The sequence below is a fragment of the Lethenteron reissneri genome, chromosome 17 (genome assembly GCF_015708825.2).
Source record: "Lethenteron reissneri isolate LAM-NWPU_2019-01 chromosome 17, ASM1570882v1, whole genome shotgun sequence".
NCBI classification, from domain to species: Eukaryota; Metazoa; Chordata; class Hyperoartia; order Petromyzontiformes; family Petromyzontidae; genus Lethenteron; species Lethenteron reissneri.
The window spans coordinates 519,718-539,397 of NC_083795.1; the positions used below are offsets into that span (position 1 = coordinate 519,718).

General features: G+C 56.1%; 1 protein-coding gene across 3 annotated transcripts in view; it reads left to right on the forward strand.

The window, feature by feature from the left end:
- Window positions 1-1,536: 1,536 nt before the first annotated feature.
- The window catches only part of LRRK1 (leucine rich repeat kinase 1), a 29,063-nt gene continuing 10,919 nt past the window's right edge, over window positions 1,537-19,680 (forward strand). The window contains exons 1-19 of one of the 3 annotated variants that reach the window (XM_061552709.1): window positions 1,537-1,858; window positions 2,443-2,603; window positions 3,375-3,553; window positions 5,415-5,638; window positions 6,038-6,168; window positions 6,818-6,981; window positions 7,729-7,866; window positions 9,466-9,596; window positions 10,403-10,485; window positions 11,244-11,373; window positions 12,143-12,261; window positions 12,697-12,929; window positions 13,160-13,324; window positions 13,794-13,966; window positions 14,352-14,472; window positions 14,950-15,112; window positions 16,909-17,182; window positions 17,955-18,135; window positions 18,769-18,923. In XM_061552709.1, coding sequence (XP_061408693.1) covers window positions 3,422-3,553; window positions 5,415-5,638; window positions 6,038-6,168; window positions 6,818-6,981; window positions 7,729-7,866; window positions 9,466-9,596; window positions 10,403-10,485; window positions 11,244-11,373; window positions 12,143-12,261; window positions 12,697-12,929; window positions 13,160-13,324; window positions 13,794-13,966; window positions 14,352-14,472; window positions 14,950-15,112; window positions 16,909-17,182; window positions 17,955-18,135; window positions 18,769-18,923 — 2,717 coding nt within the window. In that variant the 5' untranslated portion in view covers window positions 1,537-1,858; window positions 2,443-2,603; window positions 3,375-3,421. The remainder of the gene's footprint in view (window positions 1,859-2,442; window positions 2,604-3,374; window positions 3,554-5,414; window positions 5,639-6,037; window positions 6,169-6,817; window positions 6,982-7,728; window positions 7,867-9,465; window positions 9,597-10,402; window positions 10,486-11,243; window positions 11,374-12,142; window positions 12,262-12,696; window positions 12,930-13,159; window positions 13,325-13,793; window positions 13,967-14,351; window positions 14,473-14,949; window positions 15,113-16,908; window positions 17,183-17,954; window positions 18,136-18,768; window positions 18,924-19,680) is intronic. The other 2 variants (XM_061552708.1, XM_061552710.1) reach the window with 2 other exon arrangements.

A 19,680-nucleotide genomic window follows, 5' to 3' on the forward strand; every position in this document is an offset into this window, starting at 1 on the left:
TGAGTGTGGTTGTGTATAATGAGTGTGGTTGTGTATGATGGGTGTGATGAGTGTGGTTGTGTATGATGGGTGTGGTTGTGTATGATGGGTGTGATGAGTGTGGTTGTGTATGATGAGTGTGGTTGTGTATGATGAGTGTGGTTGTGTGTGATGGGTGTGGTAGTGTGCTTGTGTTGCGGGCGCGTGGGGGAGTGCCCGAGCAAGGCCCTCCAGGCTTGCCCGCTGCTGCCCCCTGCACGCTGCCCGGTACAGATGCGAGTCGCCCTCCTCCGCTTCCTCCACCACCACCTCCACCTCCTCCACCACCTCCTCCTCTTCCACCACCACCACCATCACCTCCTCTTCCACCACCACCACCTCCTCTTCTTCCACGACCACCACCACCTCCACCTCCTCTTCCACCACCACCATCTCCACCTCCTCCTCCTGAGGTGACTATGGCCCCGTATTAACGTGCCTAAATGTGTAAGATCATCTCCTATAGTCACCAAGAAATGTCTGTCCGTCCCGCGTGTGACGTCACGCCACATGGGGCACCCCCCCCCACATTAATAATCATGAGCTGAACAATTTTTCGATTGAATATTTCAGATTTACTGCAATACCACCCGTAATTTATATTTGCTGCTTCTCGAACATTATTAAAAGTGACCGCTATTACTTACGTTGAATTTATTTCGCACCGTACGTAGCCAACCGCGACGATCGGTTGGCTAAGGAAGTTAATATAACTCGCGTATATTAACTTTAAACGTGAATTGTTTAATACATTTTTAACAAAAGCTATAAAAAAGCATAACCACACTACTGAGCAGAATCGAAGCAATTACGGGAATAATTCCGATCTGCAGGTCATGTTCATAGAGTGCACAGCACACACACAAGTGTTTACATTGCAATACTGCAGCGCAAAGTGTATTTCATGAACGCTGCTGCCAAACTCAGTTGTCGTCTGTCCATCTGTTCTACCGCTAATTGCACGCGAGTGATAAAATAAATAGTTATGGCAATACACCATAGACACAAACACGCTGGCAAGCACCAATACAGTTTGGTGTTTGAACATCTTAACACCTATTTTATTGCCAGAAAGGGGGGAAAATACTCTTATATGTTGTAATGCTCTTGTTTGTTTCATGAATTTGATACGGCCAAAAAGGTTCCATAGAAAGGTATTCTATTGCAGCAAATAGTTGGTGTGGTGGCGTCACGCAGCAGGTCGGCTTCGTCCGTTCCGCTCCCCCGTCCGTTCCACCCCGGGGTTTGCACTCCACGAGCAGCAGCAGCAGCGCACGGAGCTCCCCAGCCGGCCACGAGGTGCCCCCCTCTCCCATTCCCCAACTCCCATCACGACCCCCTCCCTCATTATTACAGAACCTTTTCGGTAAAACTTGTGACACTCGCTCGGAGACATTTCGATCAGCACGTGCGGCAAATGAACGGCGAAACCGGTTTCCCATCCGGTGGGCAGAATGTCTGACACTGTACCCACAACGCGAGGGGGGGGGGGGTGCAATGGGGAAGTCGCTGTCCAGGATGCAGCAGTTGCAGCCCTTTGGACTTCCCCTTTCTCTTCTGCATCACCACCACCACCCACCACCACCATGTCGGCCCATCACTCGGCCTCTCCCCGCAGCGCAGACGGTCGCCGAGAGCCGTGACACAGGACGGGGTGGAACTCGGTGGTGGAACTCGGTGGTGGAGGGGAGCGGACCGTCGTCCACTCGCAGTCTCGAGGTGTCGCGTGTGGAGGAGGAGGAGGATGGAGGACCTGGTGAAGTAATCCGCCCCGCGCCAGCGAGCCACGCGGGAGATGCGGCTCGCGATGTCGAGACGCGGGTAAAGCTGCGTCTCACAGGTGAGGGTCACGTGCTGCTGCTGTAGTTGTGAGTCACAGGTGAGAGTCGCGTGCTGCTGCTGTAGTTGTGAGACACAGGTGAGAGTCGCGTGCTGCTGCTGTTGTTGTGAGACACAGGTGAGAGTCGCGTGCTGCTGCTGTTGTTGTGAGACACAGGTGAGAGTCGCGTGCTGCTGCTGTTGTTGTGAGACACAGGTGAGAGTCGCGTGCTGCTGCTGTTGTTGTGAGTCACAGGTGAGAGTCGCGTGCTGCTGCTGTTGTTGTGAGACACAGGTGAGAGTCGCGTGCTGCTGCTGTTGTTGTGAGACACAGGTGAGAGTCGCGTGGTGCTGCTGTTGTTGTGAGTCACAGGTGAGAGTCGCGTGCTGCTGCTGTAGTTGTGAGACACAGGTGAGAGTCGCGTGTTGCTGCTGCTGCGAGGAGTTGACGTGACGGCTGTAGTGACACGGCGGCCCTGGCGCGTGACGAGTCTGTTCTCTGCGCTGGGGCACCACTGGCGCCGCAGCACCAACCCCTCGCCCTGCCAGGGTGGAGCTGTTGGCGCTGAGTGAACGCCGCCTGTGCTGTTACTCGTTACACCGCAGTAGGGCCACGTCTGAAGGGAGCTCTCGTGCGTCCCACGCGTCGTGTTGCAGCTGGCCGCAGCTGCGTGCCACCGTCACTCGAGGCCAGCGGCTCTTCTTCTTCTCAGCCTGGGGCGCACGCACCGCCTGGGGCAGCGAGACACGACAGAGGTTTTGAGAAGGTAAATAATCTAAACACAAATTGATCACGGGGCACGTCAAGTTGCAACTTACTTTGTTTCATTAACCCTACGTATTTAATAACATTATACATTGATAATAGGTTTTCCCAGTTCTTTCTGGCAACAAAACAGGTGTTAAGATGTTAAAACACCAAACTGAAACCTTTTACAAGGAATCATGTCTGCGTTAACCACAATGCTTGTGGTCAGAATGCAAACCAAGGGGGTGCCAGGCTGCAGTCAAGGTGAAGAAGAACCACTGCCCTAGGCACACCCCTCCCGCCACAGTTCACGGCTGCTTCTCTCTCGGTGCAGAGGTGCGGCGGGATGCGTCGCCACGTCCGCTCCCGCGGGAAGTGCAGGCACCTGGAGGGACCCCTCGAGGTGCCCTCGGCGCTTTGCCGTTGCCCCCGGCTGACGCCAGACCCCAAGTCCCCTTCACAGACGCACCCCTCCACGCTTGGCTCAAGCGGGCCTGACTGACCCTGCCGATGAGACGTTGAGCGTCTAACCCGGCCCGGAGATTTACGATGCTGCCTGCCGCTCCGTGGGGTTGCGCGCTGCCCGGAACGCTGTTTGGCTGATGGGATGTGTTAAGAAATGTACTTGTATTTTGTGTGTGTTGCTGTGTCGAGTGGCGTAGGGTCTTAACTACAGAAATTTGGCCAAATCATCACATCCCCTAACTCAAAAATCATAATTATGAATGATTGGCTGCGAATATCTCTGCATTGATTTTAGTCTGATTGGTGACGGCCTCGTGTCTCACAGCCGAGCTGGAGGCTACTGCGGCTGGAGCTGCTGCGCATCGCAAGGCCATGGCCTCGGCGGGCGACGTGAGGATGAACGCCGAGCCGGGGATGGCGGCTCCACTGGAGGAGGAGGAGGAGGCGTCCGTGGCGGAAGATGCCTCTGATCGTGCGTCGGAGATCGATGGTGACGAAGAAAATGTAAGTCCCGCAAACGACCGAAGGCACGGAGCTTGGTCAAGGGCCCTGACCTCTTGGCCGTCACCAGACGAGGGAGGCAAAAGCGTCGACCTTCCCTGCAGGGCCATGCCCGCCACGAGCCCACATTCAGATTGCACACGCTTCTACGTCTCGTGGCGAGCTTCACGATAATGAATAATCCTTGCCGGGGATCTTCTCTGGCATTGCGGATACGAGAGACGATCCCGGGTAGATGTTACAATCGAGGGTTTGATGGGTTTCCCTCTGTGTGTCAATACCTCCCTCAACGTGTCCGTTTGAAGTTAGAAATGCGTTTGCCATTGCAACAAGTGAGGATGATCGCACGACATTCGTTGATTTCACAGGCTACGAATGCTGTCGCACCCATATACAGTGCTGTGAACAAAAATCCGACGTTTCTAAAATGGGTGGGACACGGCAGCTCGCTGCGTAGCCCATTGAGCCACTTGTCGGCTCAGCGGATTTGCACATTTCACTGTTACGGTGCCAGGGGAAGTATTTTCTTTTTTTGAAAATTAACAAGAGTACACAACATTTGTAACGGCCACCTGCAGTAAAACATTTCCGGTTACGAAGGGAAAATCGAGCCCTGCCACGGTAACTTAAGTTTAATTGGCTGCCGTTTATTTAATTCGCTGAGACGCATTCACAAACTCTGCCAGCCGGTGAGCTTTACAAGCATGAAACTGTACAGCTAGAGCCCAAGAGATACATACCAGCCGAGACATTTAAAGAATCAATCGTGGAGGTGACCTTAACGCACGACCTTTGACTAATTGGGCCCGCCACGTGGCCCACTCCATAACAGTTCGCAACTCAGCAGGGTGGAGCCTGGATGGGACTTGGATGGGCGAGCACCGGGGGGTAAACAAGCTGCGCTAGCTCCGTTTTGGGCAGCAGGAACGGCATTGCAGCGCAGCACATTGTTGTACCGTACACTATACTGCATCTGCGCTCCCCGCCTTCACCAGCCCCTACTGACCAGCGTGGTGAAGTATGGTCAAATAACTCACATGACCCTCCCGGAGTGAAGAAGTCGTCATTCAGTAGTGGATTGCCAAGGGGAAGTCGATGTGCACGTTTTTATGAATGTAAAAAAATAACACAAACTGCAGTCTTTTGCGAGATCCTGCTTTGGCGAGAGCACTGCAGAACGAGTTGAAACAAGTCGACGCAGTCGCTGAGCGCAGCCTCAAAGGACCGAAACGTGGAAGGGCCAGCAACAAACGGCACCGTCAAAGTTGTAATAGCCACGCAGTTATGTCTGCAGCTGTTGTTAAAGATATATTCTTTTATAAACGTTGATATCTTCACGAGTAAAATGCAAGTCATGCCTTGCGAGTTATAGTTTGTGTGCCGGGCCGGGCCGTACCGTGACGGTGCGCGTCATTGCTCAGGGACGCTGCGAAAAAACAGCTGACGGTCCTGTTGCACTCCGAACAATGTGATGGGAAATGAAACGTTACTCTTGCACAGCGTAGCAGCATGAAATGACCAAAATAACACTTCAAGCAAGGGCCATTGCCGACTTTATAAACATCGGGCTTTACGATTCCTGACTCGTGCGTCTTTCTGTGTGGTGTCTCTCCGTGTGGTGTCTCTCTGTGTGTCTCTCTGTGTGGTGTCTTTATGTTCTCCCCCTGTGCTGTGCGGGTTTCTTCCGGGTTCTTCGGTTCCCATCGGCCAAACATCCCAATGCAGGACATTCCTGAAAAAGCGTCAACATCCAAGCAGTGTGGGACGTGTGGTACATTTGGAATGCTTGATAATTATGTTGACATATCCTTTGAAGTAAATAACTGGATCGCGTTTTGACGTGCTCATTTATTTTCACTTTCAGGGCTTGGTGGTGAAATGGTCGCGCTTGAAACTGCAGAATCTGAAGATCTCCTGGATTGCTGAAATCAGCCAGAGCCTCGTCGAGATGGACTTGTCTCAAAACCTTCTGGAGGAACTTCCGCCCTTGGTGCCATGGGGTCTGAAAATGCTCCGCACTTTCGACGCCTCCTCCAATCAGCTGACGTGTTTCCCCAGCGTTACACCTCAGCAGATCTTCTGCACTGGGTGAGGGATCCTGGGGACGTGCGCCGTCTTCGCTGTGAATTCATCGCTCTCGGGGGGATATGAGAGACGTTTTAATGAACGCTGCCTGGTCGTCCCAGGTCACTCGAGAGCATTAAGTTCAACGAATGACGCAGAGGAATGGCGCTTCTCAGAGTTAATGCGGCTTCGGGGTGCGGGCGGCGGGGAGGGAGAGGGGTGGCCATGCTCGCGGGGTGTGGAGCGGGCGTCCGTGTGGTGTGACATTGGTTGTGATATCCCGTGGCTCAGCAGGGTCAAGAGGGATGGGGAGTTGGGTAAGGGGAGTAGTGGATGACTTCTCGATGAAGTGTAATAATTTAAAGATTGATCTAACTTCACGTTTCTTTTTCCCGAATCACCTTGTGCACCACTATTGGCTAGGTTGACCGAAATCAACCTCTCCATGAATTGCATCTTCTCCCTGCCTGCTGAGGTGTTCCTGCTGACCAACCTCAAGACTCTGAACCTCTCCCACAATCAGCTGAGCGAGTTTGGCTGCCCCGAGAGAGCAGGTGATGCACACAGTGGGTTACAGCTCCGGGAGTAGCCGCAGAGTCAACATCAGCGTCCACGCCAGGGAGGGCGGCAGGGTGACGCAGTGCGGACTCTCGTGCCTCGCACCAAGACGGGGGGTGTGGGTTCAACTCCCAACTCGAGTCTCTTTCATACAATGTAGCTGGTATTGTCCAATATGACAATACTAAAACACACAATTACTGTACTTGCAAATTACTCAATTTGGATTGCACAGCAGCAATATCGCCCCCACCCTCCCCCTTCCTGTGAAAACTTGGCAGGACTCTCCTGAAAAAAGTGTCTTGAGACTCAGTGAGGCTTTTCTGGGTAAACAAGCAGAAGAAAATGTATCATCGATCATAATTTTTTCGGCTGACTGTGAAATGTTTGTCTCGTAAGTGAATGTGGACTCCACTGAGTTATTCAGTGGCAGCACTGGATCCCAGGCTCTCCTTCACAACGTGGCCATTGGCCTCTCGGTCTGACGATCACGAGAAGCTCTTCGCAGCGCAACGGGAGGTGGCGGGCAGCTTTGGGGCGCCTTCATCCAGAAGGGGATCGATGGTGGCCCATCGATGATGATGATGCGCGTCGCGTGTTGGTTCGAGGTGCCTCGTGGGACGTGCCTGCCGTGTGTGAGCGCAGCCCTGGGGCTGGTGCAGTGCCGAGACCTGGAGGTGCTGAACCTGTCGTACAATCAGCTGGGGGGGCTGCGCAAGGAAGTCCTGCAGCTCCTCAACGGACTGCGCTGCCTCAACGTGTCTCACAATCAGCTCAAGGCATTCCCGCCGGCGTGGCACTGTCCGCTGGTGCGTCACCACTTCGGCGTCCGTCATACGCGACGCGAGACACGAGACACGAGACACGAGACGAGAGACACGAGACACGTGACACGAGAAACAAGGCGTGAGACACGAGACACGTGACACGAGACACGAGACACAAGGCGTGAGACACGAGACGTGAGACGTGAGACGAGAGACACGAGACGTGAGACACGAGGTGTGGGACACGAAACACAAAACACGAGACACGAGACGTGAGACACGAGACGAGCGAGACACGTGACACGAGACGTGAGACGCGAGACACGAGACGCGAGACACGTGACACGAGACGTGAGACGCGAGACACGAGACGCGAGACACGCGACGCGAGACACGTGACACGAGACGTGAGACGCGAGACACGAGACGCGAGACACGAGACGCGAGACACGTGACACGAGACGTGAGACGCGAGACACGAGGCGTGAGACACGAGACGTGAGACACGAGAGGCGAAACACGAGACGTGAGACACGAGACGACGATTCTCACCACCGCCATTTTGCGATTGGATTCGACGCGCCGCTCAACCGCCTCGAGCTTCTTCTGGTCAGAACAGGGACTTTCAGGTTTTTTGACCTTCACTTGTTCGGCTTTACATCGGGTGGTGGAGGGTTCACACGACAAAAATTGGCCCGGATCATGACGGGGCCTATCCCAGGTATCAACGAGGAATCGTCGTACGTCTCCCTTGCCAATGAGGAGTCGTCTCCCGTTATCCACGCGCAGGTGCAACTGAAGGCGACTCACAACCAGCTGGAGGAGATTGGGGAGAGCTTCCAGCTGCACTGGGAGAGCACCCTGCAGGAGCTCGACCTCAGCAACAACGCCCTCGCCGAGCTCCCGGCGGCCATCCTGCAGCTCACGGTGTGGCCCCGACGAGCAACGCGCCGCCCGACGGCCCGAAACGCCAAGCGGCCAGAGACAAACAGCGCCGTCAGAGTTGTCACGGAGAAGAGAGAGTGTGACGCGTTTCGTGAAATTGAACCGAGGTTATTGTGAGCGCTTGGGGGGAAAGAGACGAATGGGAGGGAATCACAAAGTGGAGCGGTGCGAGGAAAGAAGCAGAAAGAGAAGCGCTGTGACCCGCAGTGTGGCGAGTGAGTGGGTGGGTGGGTGGGTGAGTGGGTGGGTGAGTGGGTGGGTGGGTGAGTGGGTGAGTGGGTGAGTGGGTGGGTGGGTGAGTGGGTGGGTGGGTGAGTGGGTGGGTGAGTGGGTGAGTGGGTGTGTGAGTGGGTGAGTGGGTGAGTGGGTGAGTGGGTGGGTCAGTGGGTGAGTGAGTGGGCGAGTGGGTGCGTGGGTGCGTGGGTGCGTGGGTGAGTGGGTGGGTGGGTGAGTGGGCGAGTGGGTGAGTGGGTGGGCGAGTGGGGGAGTGGGTGAGTGGGTGGGTGAGTGGGTGAGTGGGTGAGTGGGTGGGTGGGTGAGTGGGTGGGTGGGTGTGTGGCTGTGACCCGCAGTGTGGCGAGTGGGTGGGTGGGTGAGTGGGTGAGTGGGTGGGTGAGTAGGTGAGTGGGTGGGTGTGACCCACAGTGTGGTGAGTGAGTGGGTGAGTGGGCGGGTGGTTGAGTGAGTGGGTGGGTGAGTGGGTGGGTGAGTGGGTGAGTGAGTGGGTGAGTGGGTGGGTGAGTGGGTGAGTGGGTGAGTGGGTGGGTGAGTGGGTGAGTGGTGAGTGGGTGGGTGAGTGAGTGGGCGAGTGGGTGCGTGGGTGGGTGGGTGAGTGGGCGAGTGGGTGAGTGGGTGGGTGAGTGGGTGAGTGGGTGAGTGGGTGGGTGAGTGGGTGGGTGGGTGGGTGAGTGGGTGGGTGGGTGTGTGGCTGTGACCCGCAGTGTGGCGAGTGGGTGGGTGGGTGAGTGGGTGAGTGGGTGGGTGAGTGGGTGGGTGAGTAGGTGCGTGGGTGGGTGTGACCCACAGTGTGGTGAGTGAGTGGGTGGGTGGGTGAGTTGGTGTGTGAGTGGGTGATTGTGACCTGCAGTGTGGTGAGTGGGTGATTTGTGACTCTCAGTGTGGTGGATGAGACGACACAGTCGGTGTCTGGTAGAACCGAGGGTGGAGGAATCAACGAGTGAGGTTCACGGGAACGGCAATCAAGCTAGTTGTAGTGGTAGAAGTGTGATAATGAGGCGGCTGACCGCCGGTGAGTGAGGTGGGCGGAGTGAATCGGTGAGTGCAGGATCACCAATCACCCCGACTGCGCCAGGAGGAGTAGTGCCGCCGGTATGGCGTTAAACGCCGTGCGCTCTCCAACGCCACATCGGTGGTGTTGCTGCTGAAGCGGCAATACACCGACCACGATTCTTCATCACGTGGCACCTATATTAATCGACCATGTCGGGTGGAGGAGGGTGTACGACAGACATTGTACTGAGGCGATCCGACCCAAAGATCAATTATGAATTGTGACATTGGTTGCGGGAGCCTGCTGCATGTCGGATAATCATTTCCCCACTGTCCAACATTTGTGCACAGGAGTTGCAGAGTTTGAATCTCTCTGATAATCATCTGCTGGTCATTCCTCCTGCGCGGATGTGGACGTGCTGCAAGCTGCAGACCCTCGACTTGTCACAAAACTACATTGGCAAGCAACCATCTTTGTTCAGGTGTGCTGCCGCTGCTTCCCCTTTATTCATTTGAGTTGAGTAGCGACTCAAACCCGATGTCCAAGTTGTGAATCCAGCTGCTGGCTTCAGAGCGCACGGAGTGTGAACCACTCGTGCCCTCAGAGAACGTTGACAGAGTTCACACAGAGAGCCATAGACTCACAGTGGACATGCGATCACTCAGACACCCGTAGACTCGCACAGAGACCTGTACACTTGCACAGAACCCGTAGACTCACACAGGGACTCGTAGACTCACACACAGACCCATAGACTCACACAGAGACCCGTAGACTCGTACACAGATCCATAAACCCTCACGAGTCACCTCAATTAATAATTTAACGTCAAGGGCATTTGCAAAAAAACAAAGAAAGAAAACTGGTAGAGAGGAATGCTGTAATTCTTCTTCAGCCCTTTATGCATGCACTGTAGTATTAAGGTTCTATTCTAGTAGTGCCAAAACCATTGTACTAACTTATTATAAGGCAACCACAGTTTTGTGTGGCAGCAGCAGCAGCAGGCACCGATGGTGCCTGCTGCTGCTGCTGCTGCCGCTGTGAAGTGGACGGCGGTGCGGAGTCGTGTTCGGTTTACGTGTTCCACGCCAAAAACCGGCGCGGACCGCCGGATTCCAACCATGGACCTCTCCAACGAGCGGCGAGCGCCGGGAAGCGTTCAACCCTCGCTCGCTCGCCGCGGCCGGTTAGCGGTGGAAGGCCGGACCGCGGTGGTGCGTCCTGCTTTAGCCGTGGCGGTGAACGTGACCCAGCGTTGATCTCTGCCGTGGCGGTGAACTCCGGCAGCAGGGGCAGCGGCAGCGGCGGCAGCGGGAGCAGGAACCGGCTCGTCGCGTTCATCACCAGGAAGCTGAGACACCCAACGGAAGGTGTGAGCATCGCCCAACAGCAGCAGCAGCAGCAGACACCGTAGCTAACGTAGCTTCAAGTGGCTATGATATTTACGTTGCTAATCTGCTTCGTGAACTAAGCTGAGGGGGATCCAGGAATTGCCCTCGCCACGATTTGCTGGATCCCAGCGCTCCTCGAGGGGTCCCGGCTAGCGCCGTCCCGTGTGGCCGTCGTCTCTCGACGTTTACAATGGCGCTGCCATGAACAACAAAGACTTCTTTCAGATGCGTGTCAAAGAGTGGAGATGTAGAATCCGTTTTTGACACGCAGAGGTCTCAGTGACGCTGGAAGGCATTTTCTTGTACGGACGTAACGAACCACCTCTTCCCAGACGGCCATGCGGTCGATGGGATGTGTGGAGGGATGGCCGTGTGAAGGAGATGTATCGTCTGCGTAGTTACTTTGCCACAATATGTATGGGACGATAATTTTATTTGTGATTGGCTCTATGTCTCTGGCCTCTCTGTGCACTATGAAGAAGGGCCATTGTCTGAAACGTCGCCTATTGAGTATTTATATATTTATATATATTTTAAGGCCACGAATGTCGTGCAGGGAGAATCTAAAGTGGCTGCAGTGTGTCCATTCGCAGTTTGCATACGGCACATGATTGGGAAACAACTGATTTGCAGATGCACAATGTGGCACATGTTGTGAATGTAAGAATCGATTTTAATTGGTGAATCGTCGAATCGCGACAGCCGTGTCCATTGTGATGCTTTTGTGCGCTTTGCAGGTGTGCTTCTGGACTTACCGGACTTTCTGGGGAGCACGCTGGAAGCCCTCAACCTGAGCAGCAACTTTTTGGACAGCGTTCCTTCTTCCATCGGCTCCCTCCTCGCTTTGCAGGAGCTCTACCTCTCCAGGTGTGCCCCGCAGGTTGTCAGCTAGCGTTTACGTCTAACACAATTGTGATGTCATCTTTGAACGCACCGGCACCGCCCAGTTCTCTCTCGCAAGTGTGCAGAGAGGGACTCATAGAGAGAGAGCGACCAGAGAGAGAGTGAGTCGTGGAGAGAGAGCGACTTGGAAGCGTAAGGAGGAACCGCAGATGGGTTGACGCGGTGAAAACTCATCTCAAACACAAAGGCGACGATGAGTCATCACTAAGTTCTTTAGAGTTCAATCGTCGTGTAGGTGTAGTGTGAATTTTTACTTGTAGCCGTCCACTACCCGATAGTAAGTCAAATCAAGTTGTCTCATGAGCAAAGGTGACAATTGATTTGTTTATTTCAGCACAAACCAGGATAAGAGCGTTGAAACGCAAGCAAACCAGTGCCAATGTTGTTGTACGACGTTTCGCTGGTGATTACATCCAGCAGCAGCATCATCGTCATCATCGTCGGGTGTCAACAAAGAAAGGTGACGCGTAAAAGAAACGGTGAAGCTGACGTGGGACAGCGGGAGGAGGGACAGGGCCAAGGAGGGGCGACGAGGAGGAGGAGGCGGAGGGATCTCACCCAGGCCACAAGGAGCTGGACGGGAACTAAGTGGGAAGGCGACTGCCCAGCCGGGTGCCTCTGCCGTGGAGTGGCTTGAGGTTGTGGGGAGGAGACGCTGCGCGTGTTCCCAGCTCTCGTGGTGATGGTAACCATGGTGATGGTAACCGTGGTGATGGTAACCGTGGTGATGCAGGAACCCGGGCGTCCGCGAGCTGCCGCACGCGCTGGGCAGCCTCGGCAACCTGTGGCTGCTGGAGATCGACGAGCTGGAGATCTCCAATGTCCCTGCTCACCTCCTGCGTGACCCCAACGGTGCGGTGGCACAACAGCCATCCCCCCCTCGGAGCGTAACATCAAAGAAATGCCTCCTTCGGCACGTTTGTCAGAGTTGGATGTTTCCTGAAAATCTCATTTAGCTAAGAACATTGGTTTAATGTTTGTCTGCAAGGTATAGTGAACGTTTGAACGGAATATTCCATTGGTTTTACACACGGCATCATCGCCCTCCCCTTTGCTGGCAGACTTATGCCCTCATGCCCTCTTGCAGGCTGCTGCCGAAGTCACCTCGTGCCACGCAGGGATAACTGCCGCTAGGGGTGCCCTTACAATGCTTGAGATGAGATACTTTGAATTTCTGAGGCATGTTAAACTCTAAATACAAATATTATCGTCATTATATCGACGCGTATTTTGCTGTTGCATTATTATAATTATTATGAAATCCGCGCGCGCGCGTTGCCACTGCAGGCACGCCGGCCATCTTGGCCTACCTGCGGGCCCAGCAGCGCCGCTCGCAGCACTGCTACTCCCTCAAGCTCATGGTGGTCGGCCCCTCGCACCAGGGGAAGACGTCGCTCCTCTCGTCGCTGAGACACCGGCGGAAGCCGCCACCGCCGCCGGTCTCGGGCGGCTACCCCGACATGCCCATCGTGCTCAGCACCTGGGACCTGCAGCGGCCCCTGGGCCTCGCCGACCTCAAGGTGCGCTTCCCGCTCGGAGCGACGCCGGTGGAGATGAAACACGGCGGTCCGCGCTGCTTGCGCAGAAAACTATCGCTGCTTCGCCGCCAGGCGCGGTGCTGGCCGCACACCCCCTCTTGCGTCGTCCCGGCCTGTCGTGGGTGCTCGCTAACGGCACTTACCCCGACAGTCTGCTAAGGCCACGCGGGGGATCTGTGTGTCTGCGGTGGCGCTGCGGTGGCGAGGGGCAGGTGGAGAAGATCCGCTTCTCGGTGTGGGACGTGGGCGGCACGGCGAGCGCGCTGCCCGTGCACCGCTGCCTGTGCACCGACCGGGCGCTCTACCTGCTCGTGTGGAACCTGGCGCTGGGCGAGGAGGGAGTGCTGAGCCTGCACCACTGGCTGCTCACCATCCAGGCGAGTGTCGGCCGGGCCTCTACCGTGCCTTGGGATTGGACGAGGGTCACGTGTTTCCCGCGACCCTCGCGCTCTCACCTTCTGTGTGGGACCCTTTTTGCCGGTGTCAAAATGATGAAGGATGAATCGGCTTTACGCATTTCTGCAGTAATGCAGGAGGTGTTCAGATGTTCACACGCCAAACAGACACCTATTGCAAGGCTGCATCAAGTCTGCGTTAACCACACAGGCATCAAGTCTGCATTAACCACACGAGTCTGTACTTATTCGGATGCAGTGTAGACACCTACGACTGAACAGGGCCGGCGCTGGGTGGGCCCTGCACCACCAAATGTCCCTGTGACACCACCACGGTGGGAATCGCTGTTAAGGTGCCCCCCCCCCCAACACGACGGCTCTAGCGGCTCCCCCCCTCTCCCCGAGCGGAGCTGGAGCCGGGCCCTGACTGCGAGCGTCTCTCCCCTGGCAGGCGCGGGCCCCGCACGCGGCGGTGATCGTGGTGGGGACACACCTGGACCGCCTGCCCGAGCGCTTCATGGGCGAGAGGCTGGCCACCCTCAAGGCCCACGTGCTCAGCTTGTGCTGCGACCCGAGTGGCCGGAGCTTGAGCGGCTACCCCAGCGTTGACTGCAAGCACATCTGGTTCGTAACGCCTCGTCTCGATCGTTTGTGGCGGAGAGGTGGGGCGGCGGAGGAGGCGGCCGCTGTTTTAGGGATCTGGTCAATCGGTCTCTAAGGGAGACGGGGAGGGAGAAGAGGAGCGCGACGATTGCAGATGCGTTCAGATGTTCAGGAGTGCCAACGCCCATGCAGCAGCGTTTGCGGCGATTTCCACGATTCCGGAAGCGCGGGGGATCTCGCTGCGTGGCAGGGAGGCCGCGGGAAATGTCCGAGCAGCGTGGCTCTTCCTGACGACCGCGCGGGGATGACCGAATCCGAATGGTCCGTAGTAAATGCGACTTGGCGCTGAGAATTCTGCTTAATAACTCGCCGCGATGTTTGTCTCCTGCCGGCTCGCGTGCGCCAGCGAAGTGTCGTGCCAGTCTCTCGCTGGCATCGACGACCTGCGGAAGTTGATCTTCCGGGCGGCGTGCGGCATAAAGGACGGGGGCAGCGCCGTTCCCAACCAGCGGCTCCTGGGGCGCCTGGTGAGACCGCTCGCGCTCCGCGTCGCGCTCCGTCGCGCTCCTCTTCGTGCTGTAGCAGCGTCGTTCCGTGCGCTCCTCGCGTCGTGATGCGGGGCGGGGGGAGTGGATTTGGAGGCGGAGGGAGGGCAGCAGGATTTGTATTTACATATTCTCGTCTTAAGCCGTGGCATGAGCTGGACAGCCTCATACGATGCGGGGAGATGCTTACGGACCCCGAGGACGGGGAGAGCGATCGCGTGGATCGGTGAAGAAAGGCGAATGAGAGGGATCACAGCGACGGTTAACAACTGACCGGCAAGCCGGCTTGGGCAGAGCGCGTTTTGCTTTGTCGGAACCCGCGTTGCCGCCGGGACGTAGACAAGCCTGGTGCTGGAATGGCACCCAAAGGAGGGAATATGCCAAGAGGGCAAAGGCCGCGGAGACGGGGTGACGAGACGGGTTCATGGACCGTGGCTCGCCCCTCCGTGCGCCGCGCAGGTGCCCAGGAGCTACATCGCGCTGCACGACGCGGTGCAGGCGGAGCGCCAGCGCCGCGTGGCGGAGGTGCTGCCGCAGGTGCTGACGCGCGAGGAGCTGCGGGCGCTGGCGGAGAGCACCCCGGGGAACGACTTCTCCTACTCGCACGACGACCTGCAGCGAGGTGACCGGCTGGGGCCACGTTCCACCACGGACGCGATCGCCGCCACCCTCGGGCTCGGTCGTGCAATGCCACGGGGGAGAAAACAAAGAGCGCTGTCAATGACGTCATGGCTAAGAGTCAACACGTGTCTCGGATTGAGTGAGGGTCTTGTTATTGTAGGAGCTTGGGGGGAAAAGAGACGATGATGGGAATTCAAATGTCGAGCAGCGTGAAGGAAGAAGCAGAAAGAGAAGCATTGTGATCTGCAGTGTGGTGAGCGAGTGGGTGAGTGGGTGGGTGTTGTTGTGATCTGCAGTGTGGTGAGCGAGTGGGTGAGTGGGTGAGTGTTGCTGTGATCTGCAGTGTGGTGAGCTTGTGGGTGAGTGGGTGAGTGTTGCTGTGATCTGCAGTGTGGTGAGCGAGTGGGTGAGTGGGTGAGTGTTGCTGTGATCTGCAGTGTGGTGAGCTTGTGGGTGAGTGGGTGAGTGTTGTTGTGATCTGCAGTGCGGTGAGCGAGTGGGTGAGTGGGTGGGTGTTGTTGTGATCTGCAGTGTGGTGAGCGAGTGGGTGAGTGGGTGGGTGTTGTTGTGATCTGCAGTGTGGTGAGCGAGTGGGTGAGTGGGTGGGTGTTGTTGTGATCTGCAGTGTGGTGAGCGAGTTGGTGAGTGGGTGAGTGTTGTTGTGATCTGCAGTGCGGTGAGTGAGTGGGTGAGTGGGTGGGTGTTGTTGTGATCTGCAGTGTGGTGAGCGAGTGGGTGAGTGGGTGAGTGTTGTTGTGATCTGCAGTGTGGTGAGCGAGTGGGTGAGTGGGTGGGTGTTGTTGTGATCTGCAGTGTGGTGAGCGAGTGGGTGAGTGGGTGGGTGTTGTTGTGATCTGCAGTGTGGTGAGCGAGTGGGTGAGTGGGTGGGTGTTGTTGTGATCTGCAGTGTGGTGAGCGAGTGGGTGAGTGGGTGGGTGTTGTTGTGATCTGCAGTGTGGTGAGCGAGTGGGTGAGTGGGTGAGTGTTGCTGTGATCTGCAGTGTGGTGAGCGAGTGGGTGAGTGGGTGGGTGAGTGTTGTCGTGATCTTCAGTGTGGTGAGCGAGTGGGTGAGTGTTGCGGTGATCGAGTAGGTGAGTGGGTCAGTCAATGAGTGTTGTTGTGACCGACTGTGTGGGTGAGAAGATGCAGTCGGTCTGTCGGCCGAGCCATCAACATGGCTGGAGGAATGAACGAGTGAAGGTCACGGGAACAGTCACCGTGCTGTCGTAGCGGTAGGAGAGTGATAAGGGGGCGACTGACGGCTGCTGAGAGAGTGACCGAAGTGAATTTGTGAGTGCTGGATCACCAATCACCTTTATTATTTCTACTTATTTGTCCAAGAAAGCTATGCTGAGTCGTTGGACTTTTTTTGAGGAGGGTTGTGCTTCATTGAGTTTTGATTTAGCGATGTTTTCAGCCCGTTAATGATGCGTCGTGCTTATTATACGTGTGGGAGGGAACCGGACCACCCAGAGAAACGCCACGTCTCGCGCGAGGGGGCAACACTCTATCCCCCGGGCAGATGGAAACAGACGGTTATTAGTTCACTTGCCGTACCGCTTTCTCCGGCGAGCCAGGGTATGGAACCTCGGCGCCCACGGGAAGGGAGTGCCGCAACATCCGTGTGCGATCCACCAACCCTCGGCGCCAGCGCTAGGTTACCGGCGGGCGCAGCTGCCGCTGCATAGTGATGGGGAACTGCGGGCACGGCAGCGGTTCCTCCGCCTCTGGCCGAGCGCGTGCGCCCCTCTCCACGCCCCCCCCTCCTCATCCGCCCCCCCCCCCCCCCCCCGCAGCGGTGCAGTTCCTGTCAGAGGTGGGGGCGCTGCTGCACTTCCCGGACTGCAGCTGGGGCCTGGGAGAGGTGCTTTTCCTGCACGGGGGCTGGCTGGCGCACTGCCTGGAGGGCACGCTGCGCGGCGTGGGCTCGGGGCCCGGCCAGGGCGCCACGCGGCCCCGGGAAGCCATCGTGTCGGCGCTGGCGGCCGCCGGCGTTCCCGCGAGGCACCAGGAGCAGCTCCTGCAGCTGCTGCTGCTCTTCGAGATGATGCTGCCCCTGCAGCACGACAGGTGGGGCACCTCGCCCGCCACGGGTGGGGGGCGCTCGCACGAGCCGACGCAGGGTGGTGCGCCGCGAGAGCGAGGAAAGTAAAAGTTGAGCACCGTGGCTCGTGACGAGCGCAAGTGGATGAACAGCACGAAGGTGGTCGCCTCGTGAGCCCCGCGTCCACTACGTTCACGTCATGTGCCCTCGTTGTCCGTGTGTGGAGAACCACCCCGGTCACGTGGACTTTGAGTGTCAACGAAAACTCAACAAGGCAGCCACGATTGGAAGACCGCTCGCAAACATTTCATTGTTCAATCAATTTCCCGCTCTAGTTTCTCAGGTTTAGCTTGATCATAAAGTGATCGTGCAAATCGGGCGGCTTTCACCTATTTTGAAATCAATTGCATCATTCAGTCACGTCTTAAACGCCCTGCACTAAACAATCGTTGCATTGATTTTATGACACTTACATATAAGTAGAGGCTAACGAACTATCCATCTCGATGTTTGTCCATTGGTTTGTTTAAATACCTTACTGAACCCAGGAATGCCCGCACTGTGATGACGCCTGAATGATATTTGACATCGGCACGAGACAGACACTAATTGAAGGACAGATTATATCACAGGCGACATGCTTGTTTTGTAAATCTTTGTGGTTCCTGACACAAACAACATAATCTTACCATGATTTCTCACCTAGGAATGTAAGTGTTGTGTCCGATTTTAAGACTACTTGCTGATGATGATTTTCCAACTCCCTGCTCCTTGCGAACGCTGCTGCTGCTGCTGCAGCTTCCTGCTGCCCCACCTCATGCCGGAGAGGCCCGGCCTGCAGCTGCTTCCGGTGTTGGAAGACGACGGCAAGAAGACGATGACCGTCCGCCGCCTCGTGCAGATGAGCTTCACGCCAGTGGGCTTCTGGTCGCGGCTCATCGCGCGCCTGCTCATCAGCGTGGCTCAGATTGAGCGCCAGGTGCTCGTGGCCACGCGCAGCCAACGGCGTTGAACCGGCCCGGGGTGGCGCAGCAGTTCCCGAGCGCAGCTCGCGGACGCAGAGCCAAACGTTGCGTGGTGACCCTGTCTCGCGGTGACGTCGTCTCGCGGTGACGTCCTGTTGCGGTGACGTCGTCTTGCGGTGACGTCCTGTTGTGGTTATGTTGCTCCGAGAGGTTTCTCAGAGCGCCGAATCGGCACGGCTGAAACGTTGGGTCAAAATGCAGGCAGGCAGCCAGCCACGTGTGATTGACCAGGGTTCTCAATTGTAGTGGTTAATGGTCTTAGCAACCCGGTCATCAATGACTGTACAACGAACATTCCTCTCATATGTAGAGGGCGTGGAAAATTGCTGTGTAGTGCCGAGGTCACTTAAAAGTATCTCAGAAGGAGCTCTGTGATATCTGCTTCCGTGGGTCTTCATTGACGTGAAGGATGGCACTGCCCTGCGAGAGATCCGATTGGTCGATCCTATCATGGCGTCGCGATGTTGACAGCACAGTCGCGAATCAAATCATGTTGCGAGCAACGATGCTGTTGTCTGTGTTGCTTCTTTATTGTTTTATTATTGTAATTATTAATAGTTTTATTTTATATTTCCTGACATTTTCAGGTGGTAGGAGGTGTAAGGAGGCCTTTGGGGAAGCAGGCCACAGACCCCGACTGTGACGTGAGCTATGCCCGTGCCAGCACGTTTCGGATTCGCCGAGCGCGCAAGGTCTACTGGCACGAGGGCCTGGCCATCCTGCACAGCGACGGCTTCTTCAGGTGCGCCGCCCCTCGCTCTCACGGCAGGGGGACTCGAGGAGAGCCACAAGCAGAGCCACAGCCGTACATCACGAGTGGCGGTCGCTCGACTCGGGGGCACGGGCATCCACGGACGAGCGGGAAGGCAGCCAGAACCGGCGTGGCTAACTATTGTCCAAGCTCTGTGGCCCTATATTGTCATGTTTGGCCAACTTCTTTAATGTGTGTTGATGATACGTGTGGAAGGAAACTAGAGTATCCTGGTAAGACCACTGTAAAGGTCTTTGCTTGCTGATAATCACAGAACCTTCTGGCTTCAAGATTGCAATATTATCAGAACTATGCTTCTCTATGATTATTAACTCTTCACAGTTTTTGCTGCTAAACGTAAGCGACCATCTGACTCACGAGGAGACAGTGGTGGCTGTGGGGGTTGGTGGATCCCCTCACAAATCTCACAACATTCTCTTCCCATGGGCGTCGAGGATGAGCCGTACCCTGGCTCGCCAGAAGGCAGTGGAGGAGAAACGTGGACTCCACTTGTATGGGATCGAGTGTTTCCCCCTCGCACGCTTGGGTCTTCTCTGGGTGCTCCGCATTCCTCCCATGTGTAAACGATCGTTAATTGGCAGATAGCACCTTCATATGTAGAGGACCGCAGAGATTGGGCAATTGTTGGTGCTGTCTCAGTCGGCCTCTCTCTACGAGAGCGAGAAAATATCGTGTGCAGCGCATTACCAGTTGAAATAATAATTATTATCATCATAACAATGTAATT